Here is a 25,391-nt window from a genome sequence, read left to right on the forward strand (position 1 = left end):
TTGTTTTTAGTCACATAGCATTCGTTTATAGTGCTGTAGACTGTCTATAATAAGTAGGGGTGTGCGAATACCAAATAGTAATTTCGAATCGAATATTGAATTGAAGCACGAAAAAAAAAGCCAAATTTTGTGCAAGAAGCACAGTGCTACACATGCTCAGGAAGTTAATCACATTACATAACAAGAATCCTGCTAGCTATCAGCAACTGTACCTACGAATTGAGATGTATAGTATGCTCTACTCTTATTAAAGAGAACACCAAATTAGTACACCAGCTATGATAACAATTCGGTTCGTTACGAAGGTCTGAAAAATATTTTTTATTGATAGAATGTCTGTCAAATAGAAGAATTAAGTGCTTTTTTTCCCTCTGAAGCTGAAGAAATAGCGAAGTTGTCCTAAATACCAATGGGGTTTTCAGTTTAACAGTGCGCAATACTGTGCTTATTCTATTGCCTAGAAAGTACTGCTTTCCAGTTTTCTCCAAGAAAACAGGAGGGTTTTTCCATCTTTATGGCAGGTTTCATGTTTTTTAATCTTCATGTTTTTTAGACATGAAGGTTAGCAAGAGTGAAGATGCATTTGGTCTAAAAATGGAGGCTGGTATTTACATTATTTACAATATCTGCCCTGTATTGACTTAGATATACAATCTCTCTCTCCAAAAAGGCGTGTTTCCGCTTGAAATGAAAAAGGGTAAAGTAGTCGTGTGCATAAATAAGGTCCTAAAGATGACTTTGGTAACTACAGACCTGTATCCATCTTGCCAATTTCCTCCAAGGGACTGGAACGAGTAATTTTTACACGCCTCATTTTTTAAAATAAATATAAACGAATTATTCGCAATCAGTTTGGCTTCAGACAAAGGTCGTCTATAGAGTTGGCTCTTTTACGACAAAATATTACACTCGCAATATACATACATTTCACGAAAGCGTTTGATAGACTAAATCATATGACACTTATTCATAAGCTTTCACTATATGGTGTGCATGACAAAGTGCTTAATTTAATCGTTAGTTATTTGAGTGACCGCATTCAATGTGTAGCCATTGGTAAAGTGAAGTCTGACTATAAATCAAACAGTCATGTGTGCCACAGGGAAGTGTATTAGGCCTTTAATTATTTAATATTTATATAAATGATTTAGTTAATATAGACAATGAGGTGGAATACGAAATATTTTCTGACGACACGACCATACTTCTTTCGGGAACTAGCGTGGATAATCTTTTGCAGTTTTCAGAATAGTCGGGCTTCAGGGTAATCGGGTTTTAGAGGAACTTCAGATATGGTCTACTCGAAATGCACTACACATAAATGCAAACAAAACAAAAGCGATATTATTTAGAGCAAAGAACCTTAAAGTCTCTATTTCAACTTCTCTTACTCTCATCAACAAAAAAAGTATAGAAATCGTCATGGATGTATAAACACTGGGGGTATTTTTTTAATGAATTTATGCTTTAATTGGCGCATGCATATTGGGCATCTAGAATTGACGATTGCTCGAGCAGTAGGCATACTGAGAACATTTCATTATTACTACCCAAAGCAACTAAGCTGTTAATGCATCATGCTTTTTTTTGAGTCAAGTATTAATTATTGTCATTTAGTTTGGGCAACTACAACATCCACAAATATTAGCAAGTTAACTATACTAGAAAAAGCGACATTGAGAGCAATAGATAACCTGCCTTTCTTGTCTGATTAATACCCGTGCCACACGGGCACGGAAAATGGCATTTAGTAGCTAAGGCCTTAAGATTTAATGTCATTCGCGCGGTGCCACACGCGCAGTTCAAATGGCATTCGCGTTAATGTCATTCGTACCTGAAGGCCTTCGCCAGAACTCATTCGACTGAGAAATGCGTACTCTCGACGCCATAACTTGCTCAGTGCGGTTTACTTAAATTATTTGAAACGGCATCCTATTCAGCTGGAAACAAATTTTCCAGGTGTTTAAGCCATACAGGACACCTAAACCAGCGCATTGGGTCTTATGTAATGCAATAAAAACAACAACATTAGAAGAAGTGCTGGTGCATTAGAAGAAGACAGCACCAAACTACACGTCGGCACCGTAGTATGCTTATTTATACGTTTCACTAAATTTGAAGGTAGATTAAAATTGTAAGTCCATGTTTATCTTTTTTATTATTGCTCTAAAATTGCTCCCTTCAGAAGACGCTGCTATCGACATCATCGGGTCAAATGTCATTAAGTTTGTACGTGTAGCAGCTCGGCCGAAAAAAATGTCATTCAGGAACTTAAGGCCTTAACTGCTAAATGCCATTTTCCGTGCCCATGTGGCACGGGTATAAGAACCCTTATTTAACAGTTTAAATGCTCGTAAAATTAGGTGCATTTTCGAAATTCATCTAATAAAATTATATAAGAGCCAAATTCATCACAAAATTGCATCTTTAGTCGAAACTGCAAAGCTTGAAGTAAATCCTGCACAGCATGTAAAGTGCCATGATGAATATATGAATGTTCCACATCCGCAAACAAACTACGCACTCAAAGCAATAACTTATGTATTGCCGAAAGCACTAAACTGGTTTAAGTTCACTGAATTATCAATGAAATTTATCTCATACAGGGAAAATAAGAAAATTTTCCACAAAAGCATCTTCTTGATCAGTGTTTCTTCTTACAGTGTGGAACTCGACTTGTTTACGCATTTGGATTCTAGAAATACCAGTAATTTGTGTATTGTGTTAATTTTTTCTACAACGATTGAAACTGTGTTTTTATTACTTTCTAAGCTTTGTGTCAATGCCTGATGTATTTTGTCGGACATAGGAGCACTGACAAGCCACATAACAGCGGATTTTTTTCCATCTTTTCAGCCATGTGATGGCAAAGTGCTATTCATTGTATTACACCATCCATGTCTCAAATATTAAAGAAAGAAAGAAAGGTGGTTTCTGCGGGTTATAATCAGCTCGTTAAGGTCAAAACAAAAGCAGGAAATGCGTGTCACGTCACTTGGCACCTCTCCGCACGGTCATCTGCGCCGCACACGCCAACGGTAGAGAGTTATCAAATCGGGAGGTCCACGGCAAGTTTTCGCGATATATAATATTCGAAAAATCGAATATTAGATATTTGATTCGTAAATCGAATTATTCGAACATTCACTATTCGATTCAAAATCGAATATTTGAGTATTTGCACAGCCCTAAGTTAAGAAGTTCAGTGATGATGGAGACCACATGAACGCAGCTTCATGCTGAATGCATGTATTTCAATCTGACAAGTGCTACTGAAGTGAGCACCTTGATCTTGAGGTTTTTTTCTGCAACTCGCAATCCTGTAAAGCTAGATTCGCACAATGGGTAGATAGCTGATTTAGTCTGCAGACAAGCGTGACTTAGCTGAGCTACAGTGAATCACGGTACTAGTAGCTTGCCTGCGGTGTCCTTGAGTGTAGTGTGGCATAATTCAGTAGCACTGAGGCATATCATGCTTGTTGGCGGACTGAATCGGCAATCCATACTATCCCGTGAATCTACCTTTACAAGAAGTGAATGTGTGCACAAATAAACAACAGATGGCTTGCTTCACAGTCATTGTTAGTGTTCAAAGTATTTGTGTCTGACCATTTAATCAAATGTACGCTAACGAGCTTGCAATGTCGACCTGTTTGTTTTTATTTGTTTTAGTACCAAGCAAGATGAACGACCTAATATGGAAAGGCAACAAGCACATGCACTAGCACATATTTCTATATTGTGCCCTTTGTATTGTGCTTGGCACAAAAGGAAAGTAATGTATTGAAGCCACCAACATGCCCTTTTATGAACCAGCAGCTCTGGTTGTGCATGCAATGGCGTGGAAATTTTAAAAAATAGCTCTGTACATTCCCATACATCAGCAGTATCAGTGCACAAAAACCTCACGTCAGGCATCAGAGATTATTGGCACTTAGTAAAACAACATAATGATAGCAAATCACTAGAAGCATGTGTTCTTTTTTTTTTTACAACAAGCAGGAGCTGTTTCAGAAACAAAACACATAGCACTACCTACTTGACTAAGATTTTGCGAGCTGAGATAAGCATCTTGAGATCCAGGTCTTGCAGGAGTATGGCAAGTGTCCTTAACTTCTCACATACATTTGCAAGGCTTACAAGCTGCTTCTCATGTGATGATGCAACATCAACTTTTTCCATGGATTGAACCAAAACCTGGAGAAAGAGTGGGCAAAAAGTACAATAAAGCAATAAGTACAATGCAAATGGTTGTGCACTTTTACTAACATGTGTAAAATAAAGAGAAAACAAGACCTCCTTTTTCATATTTCAGACTACATTTTCTTCCTGCTTATGGAAACTGCCACTTGTGCCTGAGGATGTTAATTAAGAACTACACTACACAAAATGCAGCAATGACACCAATAGCACCACAGGCGAGGAGCAAACATATCTCCATGTGTGAAAGAGGGATCTCTCAGTTTAACAAAGAGTGCATAACCAATCTATATAAACATTCAGTCCATACAAACAACTTATTCAACAGTGTAAGCAGGCCAACAGTGTGCTGCTAACAATCATGATGTTGCAGGTGCAAAACAAACGTGCATGTGTTCAAAACATTATTAGTATGAACAAACTGCTGAGGTAAAAAAGTTGTTTAATAGAAGCCAAAAGTGACTTAGTATCAATATCAATAGTTTGTTGACTCACTATCAATCATTATACCTTTCTGCACCCACTTTACAGGGGCCCTGAAACACCCTTGTTTGAGTGCTGAGGGACACACTGTACAGATTGTGGTGTTTTTAAAGGAATATTCTCCATAAAGAATCTTTGAAAAGGGCCTTACACGAACGAAAATATTAGGAGTGCAATGTTTATTTTGCCCATTTCCCCTCAATCATCTGTTCCCTTCAGCAGAACAGATGATTGAGGGGGAAGCAGAAGCAATGCCCATCCTACAGCAGAAGCAATGCCCATCCTATTGTGCCTCACCTTTTTTTTCCCCTTTCCGTGGAGTGCTTATGGTAGCCTTTAGATGTGAGCGTCTTACAAAGCTGCCCAAGAGCGACAAAGCAGTGGTGAATGAACAAGCGAGATGCATTAACAACTACCGCTCCCCCATATTACAGTAATACCTGCCAGACCTGGAGGGGTGGGAATGTACATGCGAGCTTGAGAGCGCAAATAAGTTGTGGTCAAAAATATCACCCAGTGGCTAATACCAATGTGCTGCTGCCACCTAATGTCAGCTGGCAGACAAGTGGCAGTTTAAAAAATTCTGAAGAGGATCCTTCTCTTCGAAAAGAACAGGAGCTATCTCTTCATCCCACTTGTTAGCCGCCGTGCATTTTGCATTACTACAAAATTTGGCTGCAATCTTTACAGCTCCATGGTCTACCCATGGAATGTGTTAACTCACCAAGGTAAAGGGGTGGTTCAGGGCCTCTTTAACATCAAGAAACACAACAAACACTTTTGTTGTGGCCGGCGACAGTAAGAAAATAATACAAACAAAAAAACATAAAGTTGCAATGGTTACTTGCAGTAATCTTATGTATGAATTTAAATTTAGGTTCTGGCAAGAAATTTCATATTAGCTTAAAGAAACACTAAAGAACAACACTAAATCAGTTCAGACTAATAAATATTCATAGAAAACGATATTTTCATTGATTTTGCAGCAAAAAATTTATTAGTATTGCTGGAGAATATAAAGACTAAACTCCTCTCTCTCTCGAATTTCCTGCCAGAACCTCAACCCTGTTGCACCAATATGACATCACGAATTTCAATCTATCTTCTGGTATCTTGGCGTAGGAAAAGCTATCAAAACTTGCTTGGTTGAGTCTTTGGTTCTTTTAGAATGCAATGCAGTCCTTCTTTACTAATAAACGATTAACTATGCCCATGTAGACTGTCTTTCCTGAATTACAAAGCCTTCTGCCCCGTAGTAATTGTGGTCATTTTGATATTGCAGAAGTACAATTTAGTAATGCAGCTTAGTTTTTCATTAGTGTCCCTTTAAATCTGGTATGCCAGCTAGAATTTCCATGTGCTGTCTTTGAACACATTCTAGTGCTCAGAATTAATTAAATGCTGTGTTGGCACTGTCTCTTTCCTAGACGATGTGCAATATGATCTTTTAGTGACACAGCATGTAATAAGCTGCCAATAACTGAAATTACAACCATCAACTAGGCCAATCTATCTGAACCTCTATTATCAACAATGAAATGGCATTTTTAATACAGTTACTGTTCATAGTTACTGTTCATGGCATTTTTAATACAGTTACTGTCATGATGACCGACATGTGGGAGTAGAAAACAACTACAGAAGGAAAGCTTTTGAAGCTCTCGTGCTACAAATCTGTTGTTATTATTACTTTTCAATTAACAAGGAGTATAATCAGTTTCTTTTATTGTGCTTACCACCTGCAGCTGCACGGTCTGGTTGGAAAGGTTGCCAAGAGTATCTTCCACTTTACTCAGATGCTCTCTATACACAGTTTTGCACTGCAAGAGTTTATAAAAGCCATGTTTGATTATCTCAGTTGTGTGCAAATGCGTGCATAAAATAACTGTTTCATAATCTCCATAACATACACTCCTTGGCATCATCACTATAATATAACCAGCATACCTTATACATGTATGATAAGAGAAACGAACTGGAAACAAAAATATATTTATTTATTATTTTTTATTAACAGACACTGCTGGCATTCTTGAAACATATACAAGGAGTATGGCAAATCAGTTCTGGGGAATCCTGCAAGGTGGAGGAAGTGTCACGAAAGGGAAATTTTCCCTTTCACAAGCAGTGCAGCTAGAATTAAAGCAAACATATAATTAGCATTAATTTACTGTAAAAAATACTATTGTAACAATAAATATGACCACGAAATGCCTGAATAACAGCCAACATATCTCCAAAGTGCACTCATTACATAAAAATACAAGATGGAAAAACTTTACATGTAGGTACGAGGTGGTATCAGAAGTTTCGAGACTGGTTCTGTTTTGAAAAAAGTAATTTATTTATGTGCATTCAAACACTGTCATCTTCGAAATAGTCTCCTTGGCGACAATACAGCACTTTCAGTGTTCCTGTCACATTTAAGATATTTACTAGAAGTATTCTTTCCTGTACAAGTCAAGCACCTTCTGCGATTCGGTCTTGATTTCAGCAATCGTGTCAAAAAAGCGACTCTTGAGCTGGGTTTTTAATTTTGGGAATAAATAAATTACTTTCTTCAAAACAGAGCCAGTCTCAAAGCTATTTAATACCATCTCATATGCTCATGCTAACCCAAATGCAGTGCTAGGACTTAATCTGATAATATGCCGCAATGCAGATAATTATGCTAAAAACTAAAAAGTTGTTGAATTCCCTTCCATAAGCTTATGCTACAATTTTTTGACTAATATACTTGAGACAATGGCACATTACACGTCTCCAGCACACGCCAAACATTGTAAACTCATGTAGACTGACACTACCCATACAGGTTTATCATCACTTACACCTGATGTTGTACCTTGGAGCACTGCAATCTCGCTCAAGGATGCAATATTTATATCTGGAACTAAGTTTCGGGTAATTCCATTTTGTTTCTATGCATACATGCAGGTGCTAGGGAATGCCACTCAACACAGGTAAAAGTATATTACTTTGAATGATGCCCAAGCCATCACCGCGCAATTTTACATTTATAACTTAGATTCATCAACTCTTCATGAAGTAAGCAGCTACTAATATCTAGAAGTTACCCTTAATAAAACTTTATCGTGGAACATATTGTGGTGTAACATATTTGTTCAATCAGCTTTCCGGGAATTGTCTTTTGAGGCACAAATTTAAGAAAGCCCCTACTAGTGTAAAACTGCTTTGTTACTTACCATGGTTAGAGCCAAACTGGAATATGCATGCTAATTTTGGGATACCTACACTAAAACTAACCTCAATAGCCTTGAAAACATCCAGAGAAAAGCTCTTAGATTTATATTCAACAAATTTTCAAATCTGGTTCTCCCACCAAACTAGTGGAAATTCATGTTTATCACAGCGAGTAGGGTGACAAGTGAGGGTCGACTAGACCCACTCGTCATCGTAGGCGGCATGTGTTAACATCATATTTTGCAGAAACAGACACATAAAAGTATTTTTGCCCCCCATACTATAACAGAATGAAAATCTCTAATCGAATACAGGTCCTAATTTCCTATTAATGATATTATGTTTTTCATTGTTGTATTCTTCTTAATTGACTCGCTTGTTGCCATTGTATGTATTTGTTCTCCTCCCTGCTTGGACTATATGTCCGCGGTATTCAATAAATTAAACAAACAAATAAATAAATAAATAAATAAATAATAAATAAATAAATAAATAAATAAATAAATAAATAAAACGAGGAGTGCAACTATCCAGCTTCATAGCGCACTGTGTTGCAGAAGATACTTACTACTTTCCAATGAGCGTATGAAGAATGAACCAAATCAAGTCCCAATGAAACAAGTACAAGCTTTCCCTCGTCTGTCGCATCATCACCAAATGAGACACGCTCTAACAGTGCTTTTGCTGATTTCACCAAGGCAACTGCTACCTAGAAACATGAAAAAGCAGAAAGACAAGGGCAGCATCAGTTTTTACAACACAAATACTGGGAAATCATTATCACTATGCAATAACATACAAATGAACAAAGAATAAATGCTTACAACAAAACACAAAATTAACTATATTTTCTTTAATGTCTACAGCTGTCTGTACAATCAAAAGATTTCACACATCTCAACAAAATATATTGGGCAGCGGTAGATCAGCCACGTACATATGTGTGAGCATCTTAAGGATCTTCACTTTCTAGCAAGCCTTGCATGGGTTGCAGGCACTAGCAAGTATACTGTTGCAATTCTCATTAGTTTCAATTAAAAAAATCTGTTGATCAAAGCCATCATCATCTCTTTGAAAGTGATACAAGCTATCTGAAACTTCCTGTTACAGTACTGTTCTTGGGAATCTTATTTCATAAAGTCAAGTTGTGATACTACTCAGTCAAAAAAAAAAAAAAAAACAACTGACTCCAGTTGGCTTTTCCAATAGCAATCAACTAGAACTAATAGGAACCATTTGGAAAATCCTTACTTCCAACTGGTTACGATTGCGTCAGAGAAGAAACCAATTGGAGTTGCCAATGGGAATGAACTGGACTCAATTGGAACCGATTGGAAAATCCCTAGTTCCAACTGGTTACAATTGAATCAAAGTGAAACAATTGAGTCCAATTGGAATGAAATGGGCCCATTTTGGAGCAAATTCTAATTCTAAGCCAGCTGTGGAAGAAGACAAATTGGACTACCAATAGGAATAAATTAGAATGTAACCAACTGGGAAATCATACTTCCAGTTTATGAACCCATTCAAAGAAACTGGAATGAGTTATAGCTATATACTATGCATGCAGTACTAAGGCTATAGCAAACCTGTTTCTGACAGCTGGAATCCTATTTAGGTTTGCTTTGTGGGGTATATATGTGTATTGGTACTGCCCATTGGTGCAATTGGCCATTCCAACCAATTGGTAACCATTGGGTACCAATTGGTCACTCCAACAAAAACCAATTGGTCACATTCCAGTTGGTCCAATTATGTACTAATTTACAATCGGTACCAATTGGAAATTTCCCAATTGGAGTCAATTGCTTTTTTGACAGGGTAAAGTAATTGTGTGATACTAAAGGTGTGATACGAAAATAATTCGACACTCTGGAAAATAAAATCATTCTCATAAATTTGCTCGGCTTCAATGTTTTCAATGCATCTTGAAGCAGATTAGTAAAAGCAAGGTTTTCAATTATTTCAAACTTTCTGGCTGGCTTCCCAGAGCTGAGAAAAGCAACCAAAAACACCTGATTCAGCGACATTTGTAAGGCATGACTAGTAGAAATATTCCCACATTTCATATGCAGGCCTGCTCAGTGCATTGACAAGTGCTACCCTAGCCTAATTTATTAGTCAAGTGTTCACAGTCTTGCCATCCTGGACATGCATGTGCAAGGACTCTATTCTCTCTGCCATGAAACTTGGCAGCAGCCAGTCACTCACTCTTGCACAGTTCTTTGTGTGTGTATCGTTTTACATAATACCTAAAAATTGAGTTTCTGAGCATATTTTGTTCAACTTGAGATAATTCAAACAAAAATTTGTGCCCTACCAAAGTTTGAATTAATGTTGGTTGACTGCAGTCTTTCCGTCAACTCTACGGTCTAACACTGACTCCAACAAGTGCTGCACGACAGATTATAACTGTCCACTTCCAGTTGCTCCTATAATCTCAAGCTAAATGCCCAGGTTAGACTTGGCACTAGATTCGTGAGCTTTGTTTGGTCAAGTATCAGACTGATGGCAAAGCACAACTCTTTTAATGCATGTTACCAGTGAAAACACAATTCTTTTCTAAACAAGTCAAGTATCTTGCTTAATATATTTTAAGCATCGTTATGCACTTGAATATGTGTTGTGGAAAGAGTGATATTTCTGGCTTCTTTTCATTATTAAATGAAGAACGGAAGAAAAAGGGATAGTAGGCCTCTTTAGAGCCAGCTAACCCAAGCTTATTCTGTTCAAGGTTATATGCAATTTTTGAACCGCTGGCGAAAGTTTATATAAAATTGACAGTAACACCATATCACAACAGAAACTGATGATTTTACTTAAATCAGCAGTATATGTGAAGCTTCATTCGTTGCATTTGGTTCTGGTGCTCAACAAAAGTGTTAAAGGTCAATCTGTGATGCTTCATCATCAAAGCTGTGTTCGCTTCTCAGCAAGCCAATGCACAACATGTAACAAATTGCCAAAGATGTATACATGTTTGCCGTTCTCTTCTTGGCATGTATAATGCTCACTTCAACAATGAGAACACAATTACAATAAATATATTGAGGCTGGCAATGTATTGTATGTGCCTACCACAACATCAGAGCATACCTCATAAGGAACTCAGGGCCAGTCATTCAAAACATACTCATAAGAAAAGACTAGCTGCAACATGAGCAAAAGAAAATTTCACCACAGCTTAGAAGGATTGTGGTGAGTTTTCACCACAAAGGACAATGCATTTCTTAAACTATAAAACTACAAACCTTTCCTTTCATTTTTCTTAAAACTTGATTACCTTGAGTTCCTTATTGTGGGAACACTTATAACTTCAACACTTATAACAATGATTTATTAAGGAATAAATATTCCTCAATGATTCATTGAGGAATAAATATTCCTCAAAGAATCATTATATGCTCCATCACGCTTTAGTGTGTGCAATGAACCAGTGTAATACCTGTGCCACATGGGCACAAAAAATGAGATTAACTGCTTAATGCCTTAAATTTTATCACCATTCATGCTGTGCCACTCAGACATATTTATTTGCATTAAAACTTAAATGCCATTAAGGATGTATGTGTGGCATTAAGATTTGGTGCCATTCATGGTGTAGTGCATTCTCACAACTCATTGGGCTATCGAATGCTTCCAATGTTAGCAGTTATAGCTGCACATGAAAGGTACATTTCTGAAGTACACTAGAATCTCTTTAAACGCAACTTCAAGAAACCGGAGAAATATGTTCGGATCAACAGGGGGGGGTATTCTGTAAGAATCCACCTAGTGGACTGTCCACTTTGGCTGTCGCCATTGGCTCAGGCCTCACGAGCGGGAAGGTGCCAGCCAGTCTCCTTCGTGCTCGTGAGGCCTGAGCCAATGGCGACAGCCAAAGTGGACAGTTCACTAGGTGGACTCTTCCAGAATACCCCCCCCCCCCCCCCTGGATTTCAGTTTGCTCATAAAAATGTGCAGGGGTGCAGTACTGTATGACATACACCGTATTAACACTTAACAATGCTAGGCATCAAGAAGTGAATGTAGCAGCTAGTTCTTCCTGTTGTTTGGGTACGGTCAACGGCTTCTATTGACTAGACTTTGCTATTATTGGTTTCCAGGAAGCACTGGTGACATATTAAAGCAACAACTGCTGCTCTTACTACTCAACTCAGAGGCTCAATCAGTACAAGGTCGTGCTGGTGGAGTCTAAATTATCGAATGGCATGCCGTAAGGCATTCAAAATTTTGATCGTTCTTATTTCGGCTTTCTATTGGGCGCGTGGCGGTGCCGCCAAGCTGTCCAGACTGCCACATGCTATGCATTAAAAATCTATCCAATTTTTGCTTGGTTGAGTGTTTGCCACCACTTTTTAAGGATGGCTTTGTGCATAGATGACAGGTGTCATAAAACAAAATCAGATCTCGAATTTTTGCAAAAAAAAAAAGTTCTTTAGACCTTCTGGGTTGCATTTACAGGGAGTTGTGACAACTTTGGTTCCAATGAATAAACATTTTTTTTTTTGCCTTATACAAAACCAACCAACTTAGATGCTGTTCTGTTTAAGCGATTTCCGTTTACCGAGATTCTATAGTAAACTGAAACATTTCTACATAAAATATGCCTATTCATGGTTTTAGTGTTATTTCTTAAACTTTTGCCCACTGAATATATTTTTGGTGATACCAGGATTGTCAAACAACCTTATTACATTTGCTGCAGCCATCATCATCCCAACATTTAATGTCATTAAATGTGCGTGGGAGCAGCAACTTCAGACATAATGGCACTGTCCTAAACACTTATTGGCATTAACCTTCCACACGTAGCATGGGTATAAATCAAACAAAATGTTTTGATGTTATGGTGCTTCACTTCGAATTGAACCTTCCAAATGGCACAATTTTTTTTCTGTCTTTTTCTTTTGGCTACACCATGCTGTAATTTGTCACAAAGCAGATATCTTAGTTCACTGCACCAGTCTATGCATAAGACATTACTGCTAAATCATTTCCAGAATATCATTTCTGTGCTCCCATTGTAACTAACGGCTGTTGGCATAGCAGGCACATTTCGGGTATCTTCCTTATCACTAAAAATAAAATCTTCAGCTTTTTAATTGTTCACTACACATGAGGGGTCTCTAAAACTCCGCTAAAGAAGATAAATATTAAGCAATACTTTAAGCAGAAAATCCAATTTTTCCCCTTAACTCTTTCGTTAACACTAGAAATGTGCCCATTTTCAGTGCTTTCATGTTTTAACCTTTTTGTTTCAAGTCGTAATAGTCGCAATGTATACTGCGATACATAAAATTATAGCCTGATAAATGGTGCTTTGAATGGATGTATAGCAGTAATAATTTCTCAGACAATTTTTGAGAACTCTTTATGTGAAACTTCAAAGAAGCTCCTGAAGGAACATGAATAAAGGTAATAATTTGCCATTTTTAGTATAAGTACCAAAAGTAAAAAAAAAATCTGAAATATACAAAATATGCACCTGGTTCCTAGTTCCCAACTTTTGTAAGTTAGATGTGCAAGAAAAATTATTATGAAGATTTGTTGGTGTCAACAGTAGCCATAGGGATGCCCATGCTGTGAGGAAAAGCAGTAACTTCACAAACGTGAAAACGGCTAAGTTCCTATTGTACAGGGAGCATGTGTTTTTACTCATTGCAGCAGGCACTTGGCTTGTTTTTAACTGCATTCTTTAGGCTCACGAAGCAATGTTTGTCAGGTGAGTGAGCGTGCAGAAGCTTTCACATGCTTGATTATTGTGTTCAATCAGCTTTTCTGTGCAAGCAAGGTGATCTAATGTGCATTCACCTGGTCCAGGAGCCTCCACATAGTTTGTTAAGTTCCTGTACAGTGCTTTACAGTAATGTGGAGTGTTGCACGATATTGTACCGTAATGAATAAGGGCTATTGCACAGGCAGTGTTCAAAATGTAAGAGATTAGACAGCTAGTTGGCCTGTAATCGACTGCGTGCTCTTGTGCGAGTGAAAACCCCGCATGACAGGAAGGATTGCTCGTAATAATTTGCACATATGCTGTCAAAGTGCTGATGGATAAAATCAACCCACGGTGAGGAAAATAAAGCTTCACTTGATGTTAGTCGAACACAATTATCAAAATACACACGCTCATGAGCATCTACCGTTGTTTGAGACATCAATAAAATCCGAAAAATGACAACCCGAGATAAGCTTCTGTGTCTTCACTGCAGCTGTCATTTAAAAATGATGTTGCCGTATCGACCAAAGCACAAATATTTCATCTTAATATTGAAGAAGTGCTAGGAGCATTGGAGGATAGTTTTGATGATACCTCCAGTCGAAGCTTTATTATTTGAGACTACCAAATTTGCCAAAAATTGTCAAATCTGAGAAATAGTTAAAGTTCAGTTGTCATTTCAGACGGCGCACGATGTTGCTAGTAAAGGAATTGTAATGTAAATGTTTAACAACATGTAGAAGAACAGTCACTCAAATTGATTGATTTATGTAGGAGCGGTAATGAAAGCGTTAACTTGTGACACGCCTTAAAAATAAAATGTTGAATGATGGGCCATACCTCCATCAAATCGAAAAGCTCTTTGTCATCAGAAGTGTTGGAGGCTTGACATCTTTGAACTAGTGTTTGACACGTGGAGTCAAACTTCTTAAGAACCTAAAAAAAAAAAAAAAAGTTTATCAATGAAGTAATAAGACCGCACGAAATTGACATTTTCAAGGAGGCAAGATTCAAATGATATCAGATGTTATCTTACTGTGGATAAAACTTTGTTTGCGATGCTGCAGTCTATCACAAGCTCTTTTGGGTTCACGAAGCATATATCCCTCAGGAGGCCTGTTAAAGTGAGAATATTGGTATTGTTAATTAAGTGCTAGCCCCCGCGATATGAAACCATGCGACATAGCTGCGAACGACTGCACTTAAGATGCAGATGTGCTTGATTGTATGGTTTCTCACCTACGTATGACTGTTCCGAGGATCCGTTTTGTACACTCTCCTGAAAATAGCTAAGGGTGCAAAATGCTTGCACTGATCTAGTGTAAAAAGGCTCCAGGTAAGAAGGCAGTGCGCTGAATGGATCAGTTTGCATGTAACTAAAATTAAACTTTTAGGTTTACCGCCCCACGGCTGCGCATCGGCCGATGAGAGACGCTTTCGCGTAGGGCACCGGACTAATTTCGACCCCTTTGAATTTTTTAATGTGCACCCACAAGCGCTTTTGTTTTCCGCTATAATCGGTATGCGGCCGCCGATACTTCATTCATGCTCCACAGCAGAATACCAGAGTCACCGAGCCATATAGGCGGATCTAATTTGTAAATAATATGCATACTTTACAATGCTAGACTTTCGTGTACCACACTAGTAATCTGTACAATTACAGCACAGAAGAAAATCAAGCAGGAGAAGGATACGATCAAAGCAGACGCAGTTTGCGCCAACCAATTCTGGTTTCTCTCGGACATTTTCCACCTCGTCCGAGCGCCGTCAACAACAACAACTACAAATAAAGGATGCTGTTCTGTTCGCTTAATTAGGCCTTACTGTCTCTTCAGATGTAAAGCTCAGGCACACATATTAAGTTACAGGATGTTTTCGAGTACAAGCATGTAGAAGTGGGAACCTCAAAACAAGAATCCCGCCACAACCTTATGCAGGGTTGCCGGATGCAATGTCCGGAACGGTCCAAAACACACATGACATTTTTGTTGCTCATCGTTTCCGAGATCTGGTGTTTTGTAGATGAAAAAAACACGAATGTTTTAGAGTTTCCTCTTGGATATCCCGACATTTGATTTATAATCATTTATAAATTCAATAAACTCGGCTTCTTCATTTGTACAAAATTGACAGCATTGCAGTGCACCAAAAGGATGGCCTTTGAGATTTTAACGCGCAGTTGCAACAGCGCAACGCCGTTATTTCGGAGTAAATGCAAAGCCTAATGTGCATGCCTTAACAGAAACTTAATGCTTGCATATCGCTTCCTAACCGTTTTACTGCGCATCGTAGAGCCGTTCCTACGTTTATTTTTTGCTCCTTTCCATGTAAGCGGGCTCGATTACTTTGGCGGAGCCGTCGCCGAGGAGGATGGGGCAGTCCAGTTCGCGTTTTAAGACACTATCGATTTCTTAGTGCCTTGTGACAAAAATTTTTATTTATAACATTAAATAAAACACTTCTTATGGTGCTCAATAAATGACAAACAGATGATTGTGGACTTATTTTCTTTTTTTTTGCGTTACCATGGAAACAAAATCCCAACAATTCGTACAAACACGTCCGGCGAATTTTTTCCGCGTCTGCCGTGCGCAAGCTGATACTTCATTAATCAGGAGCGCGCAGTTTTCGACATGCAGATAAAGTACTTGAAGACGCTCATGCCTCCTCAGGTGCGTACAAGTCTATCTGCAAGAGAAATTGTTCAATTGTTCGCGCATATCATCGTTAATTTGGTTTCAATATTCTTGTATCTCATCGTTTAAACGAAACTCTTGCAGCAATCAATGCTTGTTTGCAAGTGGAAGCATAACATATTCATCTCTTTATGTCTTGGTAACGTGGCGTTAAAGAAAAGTTCCAGGTAAATTAGTTCCCCAAGTGAAAATGTTTAACTGGAATGCTCTAGCTGTGGTGGTATCCCATTTTCATAAAAAAGATATAGTGACGCAAAATCGAGTTATTGGCACATTAAACATGTCCATGCACTTAAAATACACTGCAGAAGGAATGACATTTCTGGCCCAGTTCTGTTCAAGCGTAATATAGCAATTTCTCAACTGCTGGAGAAAGTTAATTGCGAAATCGCAACTATTGGAATTTATGGAATTGAAAGTTTAGCGTTTCGTCTTCTCCTTTCCGACGTTTTTTTTTTTTTTTTTTTTTTTTCGCTCCTTCGGTCCCTGATTTCCATCTTTCGCGTTTTTCATGCTACTTGGTTCTGCTTTGAAGATAAACAACCACCGGTTTGCCCAATTTGCTATTCTGTTGTGGAAAAGAGATATGTGCATGTGCTGAAGAAAACTCCGTGAATCTTCAGCTACAACTGTGTCACGGTTACCGGTGCACGAGACATGAATCAGGACAAATACAAACAAAACACATTTATGATGGACCACACCGATAATTCCACGTCAAACCTATACACAACCGCAAGAATCGTTACACTGAGTTCGATATCTACTTCTTAAAACGTCCTAATGAGTCACGTGCGATGTGGCGCTTACGTGTCTGCTTTGATGTGCTTCTTGCGCATGGCCCGGTGGAATGCTGGCTTCTCTGATGAGGGTTGTCTCCCTAGAATCGTCCTGGCTTGTCGAGCGATGTCGTCGGCGAGGGCTGTTCCCGTAGCATAGGACGGGGCCGTTGTCCTCGGACCAAGCCTTTGCTGGCGACCACGGTGCACAGCCGCGGGACGTGGAGGACCAAGCCCGACTGGTGCAGGGCCACTGGTGTCCTCCACCTACTCAACTCTTCGATCTCGACGTCATTGGTTCACCGCCTTGTTGTTGTTGTCTTCGCCCAGTCTCCTAGCGGACTTCTTCCTTCCTTTCTTCTAGCGGTCTTCTCGCATTTTCCACCTCGCTCCTTCCAGACCACGTCAGCCTTCTTCCTCTTCTTTCTTCTCTTTCTTCCACTTCAGCTCGTGGCAAACTGTCACCAGGCGCGGATCCAGGGGGGATACGCGTCCGGATGTCCTGACCCACCCCTCAGATTTCTGCATCGCCCCGTCGCTGACAGGGGGATGGCCCTGTCGCAAAAAAAAAAAATATGGCCACCAGCATTCTTCAAAAGTATTTTTCGCGAGTACCAGTGGTATCAGCCATGTAGAAGTAAAGCTAGCTCGCTCACAAGCTTAGTTGTATTCCGTAGGAGTGTGGTGTCGCGAAGTTGCCGTAGTTTTTCTCATAAACACCTTGGACCTACTGGCGCCTGCCGTGCCTTACTCGTCCCGTCGGTGGCATCGAATGAACGAGGGGACGTCCCTTTTGCCAAACACGCCGAGGTCCGCTCGAGCGCCTTCGCGCCTGATTAATCTTAGTTTCCCCTTGGGGTGTCAACGGTTGCCTCATTGGCTGTCATCGGTTCCGCGACCAACCTGCATAATGAAAGAGATCTCTTGCTGAAGTGTTCATATATAAATAATAACAACTAACAGCTAAACTAAGAACTACGCATAGGCAACTTTTTTTAACTGTAGCACTCATTGTGATCACAGTTACACGTTGACAATATCCAGTACGAGCACAGTACCGTTCGTACGCTACAAGTTTTTCATTGTAACTTCGCAGTTTTATTGTCGTACATTAAGCATAGGAGGCTCAAGCCCACCGGATCCGTTTATCTGAGTGGGCGTTCTCGCGGAGCGGGGCGAAGCCTCGAGCCGCGGCTGCGAAATGGGGGAGCGTGACGTCAGCGGCCAACGCCAGCGCGCGGGCCTAGGATTCCGTCGCGTGGTTAGAGAAACGGGAGCAGATGCGCGCCTTGTGTAAAAGGATGACGTCGCGTGGGAAACAAAACATGAAGACGCTGGCTCGCGCTCTCGCCTACTACGCCACATCGTTATTCTTGTAGGTAGCGTCGTGAGACTTATACGCGGTGATTCGCTTATCGTAAACAACCAGTGTAGTGGTTGCTGCGTTGGAGCGGACCGTTACGCCCGTATTCAAGAACGTTCCTCTAGTCAACACACCCCCACGACTCAAGAGAGAATATGGCACGGCCATCCCTCCACAGAAGTGTTCACTGAGCTTCATGATCATTCACGGGAATTCATGAGAATTGTCGCGTCTTTATTCTCGATTATTCTGCGCAGTACGACAATTGAAATTTGGAGTCGGATATCTCGGAGCACGCGGACACGCTAGAATAATTCTTCCGACTGATACTGTGCAGAAACTCGACTGTCTCTATGTTTTCAATACAAACATACCCACTTACTGCAGTCAACAAAAAATAATTGTTCAATTTTTGTTAATTGGGCTGCTCACAGCGATAATTATCATCTCACTTTGTGCCCCCTTAGCCACATAACTTATTTGCACAGGTGGTCTTCGCGTGCCTCCCAGTGCCTAACATTAAGAAAACCATAAAGCTTATATAGTTTTTAACACCCTGTATTATCAGGCGCAGCTGCCAAGCACATGGCTGTATTGGGTAACGTCCTTTTCCTATAAGCTCGGAGAAACCGATACCTGACTTCGCTACAGGTCTTCTTCCTCTGTCTGGGGTTTTACGTGCCAAAACCAGTTCTGATTATGAGGCACGCCGTAGTGGAAGGCTCCGGATTAATTTTGACCACCTGGGGTTCTTTAACCTGCACTACAACGCAAGAACACGGGCGTTTCTGCATTTCGCCTCCATCGAAATGCGGCCGCCGAGGCCGGTATTTGATCCCGCGATCTTGTGCTCAACGTCTGAGCTGACTGAGCCACCACGGAGGGCTACAGCTGTTGCTTTAGCCGTATAAAACGCGGGTTTATCGTGAGGAAAAACGGCAAATTTCGATAAATAAGAAAGGCTACTATCATCATCATCATTGACAGAAGCTGACCCCCCCCTCAGAAAAAACCTGGATCCGCCCCTGACTGTCACTATAGGCGACAGCATTAATTTGGGCGGGCTTGTGGTTTTCATATACGTATATGTAGCACACCGATATAATAAGAGGAAAAATACACCATATGCGTATAGCCTAAGGAAAGTTTGCACCGCTTGTCTTGTCTCCAAACAATAACCGTCATCCAACGTAGGGCATGCGCGTTTTAATTCAGCGTGACACGCACGCTCCAAAGGGTGTAATCGCCTCTAAACGTCCGCGAACACACACACACACACACACACACCACACACACACACACACACACACACACACACACACACACACACACACACACACACACACACACACACACACACACACACACACACACACACACCACACACACACACACACACACACACACACACACACACACACACACACACACACACACACACACACACACACACACACACACACACACACACACACACACACACACACACACACACACACACACACCACACACACACACACACACACACACACACACACGCACACACACACACACACACACACGCACGCACGCACGCACGCACACACGCACGCACAGCACCACGCACGCACGCACGCGCGCACGCGCGCACGCGCTTATCAACTAAGCGCTCAGTGTTCGAGTCCAATAATACGTGTGGATACTTGGTACGTCAACAATGTTAGTGTTCTTACGTTACATTATTGGTTTGGGTGGAGTAAACGCATTTCTTGCTATACTGGCTCTGCTGCTCACGTTCTCACGTTTTTTGCTTTGTATATGCTGTTGTACGCTGAATGCTAAAAATTTGACTCATACTAAACAAACTTAGCGCGCTGCCAAAACTGTGCTTTACAGTTTAGCATCGTGGTCAGGGAGGGCCCCCGACAGCAAATAAACTTCGGGACCTCCTGTTTCACCAGTCTGCGCTTGCTTGTGATGTATGCTTAGCTAAATTTGTGCTTCAAGAATATGCCTACAGCACCGGTCCAACGCTACTTTTGTTCTCTGTGTGTGCGCGCGCATGTTGAACGCACAGAAGGCCAAAGAGTGTGGCATCTAAGCGCAGGACGGGGCGGCCAAGGTGGTGGCCATGGCATGGTCGCCCAACAACGTCAAACTGGCCGTCTGCACGGCTGACAGGGTCGTGCTGCTTTTCGACGAGATGGGAGAGCGCCGCGACAAGTTCTCTACCAAGCCCATCGACTCCAAGGTGCGCGCCAAAATTTATACATCCACTACACTTCAGTGTGAGGGACACGTTGCGAGGACAACTTGCAAAACGCTCGGCAATTTTATCAGCTGAAAGCCGGCTGTTAAAGAAGCCATTATTATTATTATTATTATTATTATTATTATTATTATTATTATTATTATTATTATTATTATTATTATTATTATTATTATTATTATTATTATTATTATTAAGTTGACACCATTAACTGTGATCTCAGCAAGGCTTTTGATGTAGTCAGCCACTCGCTGCTTCTGATCAAGCTTACGCACTTTGATGTTGACTCGTCAGTTGTGAATCTCTTGCGCAGTTATCTTCTTGGTAGATCCTGTTATGTTAACGTCAGTGGCCAAACGTCTTCTTCTTACATGGCAACTAGCGGCGTCCCTCAAGGATCAGTATTAGGACCACTCCTTTTTTTAATTTTTATTAATGACGTTCTTTCTGTTATTCGGAACTCTTCTTTCCTTCTATATGCCTGATGACATCAAGATTTTTAAGAAAATTCACACTGTTGATGACTGTCGCGCCCTGCAGTCTGACCTGTTTTCTTTTTCTAAATGGTGCAAGGATAATAACCTTACCTTGAATGCTGCTAAGACCAAAGTCATGACTTTCACACGCAAAACAGCAAGTATTTCTTTTTCTTATTCTGTAGATTCTGTGCCGTTGTGTAAGGTCTGCGAGATCAATGATCTTGGTGTACTTTTTGATGCAACCTTGCACTTTTCGGCTCACACTAAACGTGTTGCAATGCGGGGTATGCGCTCTCTTGGTTCTGTATGCAGACTATCGAGGGAATTCAAGTCTCCTACACCGTTCCGCAAATTATACACAACCATCTGTCTTCCTCAACTCGAATATGCGTCGGTCGTCTGGAATGGCTCATCTAGATCCAACAGTGACATTATAGATCGTGTCCAGAAAAAGTTTCTAAGCATATATAATCACCGCTTTGCAAACCTGGACATTGCACCCTGTACTAGCACTGTTGGATTGTTGTCATTGCCCTCACTTCGCGACCGACGTAATCGCGCTGACCTCCTGTTTCTCTTTAAACTCCTTCACGGTAACCTCACGTGTCCCGAACTTCTCGGCTGTGTCATGTTCCGTATCCCACGCAAGATCACCAGAGAACATAGACCTTTCCATGTTCCTGCCTGTCATCATGAACACTCAACTGTTCACAGAATACAGAATCTTTATAACACTTACTTTCGTGAACTTGATATCTTTCATAACTCCTTGTCATCGTTCCTTTCCGAGCTTTGCCTTGTGTTATAATTTCATGTATTGTTCAAGTGCCCTTCTCCTCCTTTTTCTTTTGTATTTACTTTGCGCTTTGTTGTCGGTACTCTCTTCTTTTCACAATTTTTATTTTTATTCATTTATTGTTTAATGATTTTTCCCTGAGTGTTTTGTTTTTGGTTTGTAATGTATGCGTGCGCCAGCACTCAGACCTTAGGGTTGTTCCTGGGCACGTTAAATAAACATGATTGATTGATTGATTGATTGATTGATTACCTGTCGATGATGAAGCCCTTAAGCGCCTGAACGACCCGTCAATGTGCCAATGTTTCTAAGCATATATCATCACCACTTTGCTAGCACGGACACTGGACAGTTAGCACTGTTAGATTATTGTCATTATACCCTTACTTCGCTGTCGACGTAATCGTGCTGACCTTCTGTTTCTTTTCAAACTCCTTCACGGTATCCTCACCGGTCCCCAAATCCTCAGTTGTGTCATGTTTCACCTTCCGCGCAAGATCACCAGAAAACATGAGTATCTCCAATCTCCATATTCCTGCCTGTGATCAACAACACTCAACCGTCCACATAAAACTGAGTCTTTATAACGCTTATTTTCATGATCTTGATCTTTAATAATTTTTCATAACTCGCTGTCATCGTTCTTTTCCGAGCTTTGCGTTGTTGTGTCATAGTTCCACACATTCTTCAACTGCCTTTCACCTCCTTTTTCTTTTGTGTTTAGCTTGCGCTTTGTTGTATGTGCCCTCTTCTATTCGTAATTGTAATTTTTATTCATTATGTATTTTTTGCTTATATTCCCCGCTGGTAATATTGCATTGTTTTGTTATGTTTTTAATATATGTGTGCCCCAGTACTCAGACCCTAGGGCTGTTCCTGAGCACGTTACATAAATGAATAATAATAATAATAATAATAATAATAATAATAATAATAATAATAATAATAATAATAATAATAATAATAATAATAATAATAATAATAATAATAATAATAATAATAATAAGTGATATTCTTATTATTGTTATTAATTATCACACTTTGACCTCATGGTTGTTCCTGGGCATGATGAATAAATGCTTGATTGATTGATTAATTATTATTGTTGTTGTTGTACACATGAAATGATCTCATATCCAGACACAGTAAAAAAAAAAGCGCACACTTTTGATTGTGAAGACAAACACTTGTTAATCATCAACCAATTAAGACTCCTGTAAGAATTCTGAAGGGCCCAGCAATGTGAAATTGCGGGTTTGTGTTAGATTTATTTGTGTCTTCGCTCTTGCACGGAAGCGAGAGAGAAGTCTCTGTGCATAATGTTTACAAAAATGACGAATGTCATTGTTGTTGCGTTGCTTCCCAGCACTCATAAACTTGGGCTTACGTATTTATGTTGTTTATTTATGCAAAACCGTAAGTTGGTTAACCGGATCGATAGGTAGATTACAGGACGGTGTTATAAATGCCGGTCGGGTCGTCACAAGCGGTGTCGCGCAAAATTACCATTGTGGTGTACCATTTGTCTATTTCGTCGTGCCAATTATAGTGCTTTCCGTGTAGTGTGTTTATCCAAGGTGCAATGTTCTGCTATTAGAGAGTTTTAGCCTACCCCTACGCTACGACTCTATCGTAGTATCCAAGGCTTATTTGATGTGCAGCAGCGAACATGCTCAAGTAATGGTGATGACCTACGCGCATATCTTACCTTGGATAAACGGGACCTAGAATATATCTGACAAACATTTTCAAGCTTCTACTTAGCAGGCGTTGCGCGTCCTTTCCTTTAGAATATTAAGGTGTCATTTTCCTAGTCTCTCTCCCCCTCTTATTGACAGTGTATGAAATTATCCTCTTTTTTTTAAAGAGTGTAGATGTTCTCACAACTCCTTTCCTATTTGACTTCCTGAACACGTAATCATATGTGCCATAAGCATACTTTTGCACGCGAAGTCAGAATCATCTGTAGAACGCATTTTCTTTCTTTCAGCACGTTTCTTTCTTTCTTTCTTTCTTTCTTTCTTTCTTTCTTTCTTTCTTTCTTTCTTTCTTTCTTTCTTTCTTTCTTTCTTTCTTTCTTTCTTTCTTTCTTTCTTCACGTTTACCAGCGTTTATGACTTTGCCGTAATTCAGGCTCTCAGGCATAGTTTCGGAATTTTGGAACTATAGTGTGTTAGGAACCGCTTTCTCCATGACAGTGCCTTTCATTGACCCGCCGTGGTTGCTTAGTGGCTATGGTGTTGGGCTGCTAAGCACGAGGTCACGGAGTCGAATCTCGGCCACGGCGGCCGCATTCCGATGGGGGCGAAATGTGGAAACACCCGTGTACTTAGATTTAGGTGCACGTTAAAGAACCCCAGGTGGTCCAAATTATTCGGGAGTCCCCCCATTACGGCGTGCCTCATAATCAGATCGTGGTTTTGGCACGTAAAACCCGATAATTTTTTTTTGTGCCTTTCACTGTGAAGTACGTCAACTCATTGTGGGGTCTATTCTCCACAAATGTAACACAACAACTGCGTTCTTATTGCATAAGTCCCTAGTCAGAAAAAGAGCGCGATATGTGAAATAAGAAAAAGAAGATTTAAGCTAGCTGTGTCTTTATAGTCAATACAATTAGGCAGTGCGTACAACAACACGCTTGTATTTATTTTTCGGATACGCTGTACCGAAGGGAAATTAATTAGCACCTGAGGGCTCAGGCTCTCGTTTGAGTGGCGCTCAAAAATTACGTTATGACACCGGTCGACCGACACCGCGCGCACCTCTCATGGCCTCTCGGGGGAGACGTAGATACCCAGATGGATGCACAGAGAGTCAAGGCAAAACGATGATTTTGTTTTTGCAAGATGGCGTGGACACATAAACTGAAGAACAAAACCAACGCCAATGTTGGAATCTATATGTGAAACGAAGCTTTCGTGAAACCGTTAATTAACTGCTATAAAACTCTTATGAAACAGCCTTTTACGGCGCAACTTTAGACGGGGTACAGCGAGATACACGGGACAAACGAGATACACAGGATCGGCGCTTGTCCTGCGTATCTCGCTGCGTCCCGTCTAAAATAACGCCGTAAAACCGTGTTTCGTAATACTCGTAACCAACTAGACCACTTTAGTGTCTTGAATGCTGTAAAACTAAATGTGATGCGCACAATTTTTCTTTATTTTCGTCCTGTGGAATCTCATGAATTGTTTACGCGCCGCACAGGTCACAACCTTAATGTCATGCAGTGCTTATGTCTGTGCACTGCACTGTTCACAAGGTATGCTGAAATGCAAACAGTCGTTCACGCGGGCATACTCAGGAATTTTGACATTGTCCCTGCGGCCATCTGTACAACTTCATCGCAATGCACCAGCTTAACTCCATGGGCAACATTTAAGATAAATGATATTCCAAAAGGCCGCCTGAA

At 40.3% G+C, this 25,391-nt stretch overlaps 2 protein-coding genes across 3 annotated transcripts in view; one reads left to right on the top strand and one right to left on the bottom strand.

Moving 5' to 3' along the window:
* LOC119436598 (uncharacterized protein C1orf112 homolog) overlaps window positions 1–15,542 on the bottom strand; it is a 35,991-nt gene extending 20,449 nt beyond the window's left edge. For both annotated transcript variants that reach the window (XM_049658857.1, XM_037703498.2), the window contains exons 1-7: window positions 15,307–15,542; window positions 14,849–14,888; window positions 14,646–14,725; window positions 14,450–14,545; window positions 8,456–8,596; window positions 6,420–6,503; window positions 4,040–4,197 (exon numbers count right to left, since the gene is read on the bottom strand). In XM_049658857.1, coding sequence (XP_049514814.1) covers window positions 4,040–4,197; window positions 6,420–6,503; window positions 8,456–8,596; window positions 14,450–14,545; window positions 14,646–14,725; window positions 14,849–14,888; window positions 15,307–15,357 — 650 coding nt within the window. In that variant the 5' untranslated portion in view covers window positions 15,358–15,542. The remainder of the gene's footprint in view (window positions 1–4,039; window positions 4,198–6,419; window positions 6,504–8,455; window positions 8,597–14,449; window positions 14,546–14,645; window positions 14,726–14,848; window positions 14,889–15,306) is intronic.
* A 601-nt stretch (window positions 15,543–16,143) lies between these two features.
* LOC119436261 (intraflagellar transport protein 172 homolog) overlaps window positions 16,144–25,391 on the top strand; it is a 73,361-nt gene continuing 64,113 nt past the window's right edge. Inside the window, exons 1-3 of the mRNA XM_037703062.2 lie at window positions 16,144–16,284; window positions 20,537–20,756; window positions 25,187–25,241. Of these exons, the coding sequence (XP_037558990.1) occupies window positions 16,246–16,284; window positions 20,537–20,756; window positions 25,187–25,241 (314 nt within the window). The 5' untranslated portion in view covers window positions 16,144–16,245. The remainder of the gene's footprint in view (window positions 16,285–20,536; window positions 20,757–25,186; window positions 25,242–25,391) is intronic.

This window comes from Dermacentor silvarum, chromosome 1 (assembly GCF_013339745.2).
Source record: "Dermacentor silvarum isolate Dsil-2018 chromosome 1, BIME_Dsil_1.4, whole genome shotgun sequence".
Classification (NCBI taxonomy): Eukaryota; Metazoa; Arthropoda; class Arachnida; order Ixodida; family Ixodidae; genus Dermacentor; species Dermacentor silvarum.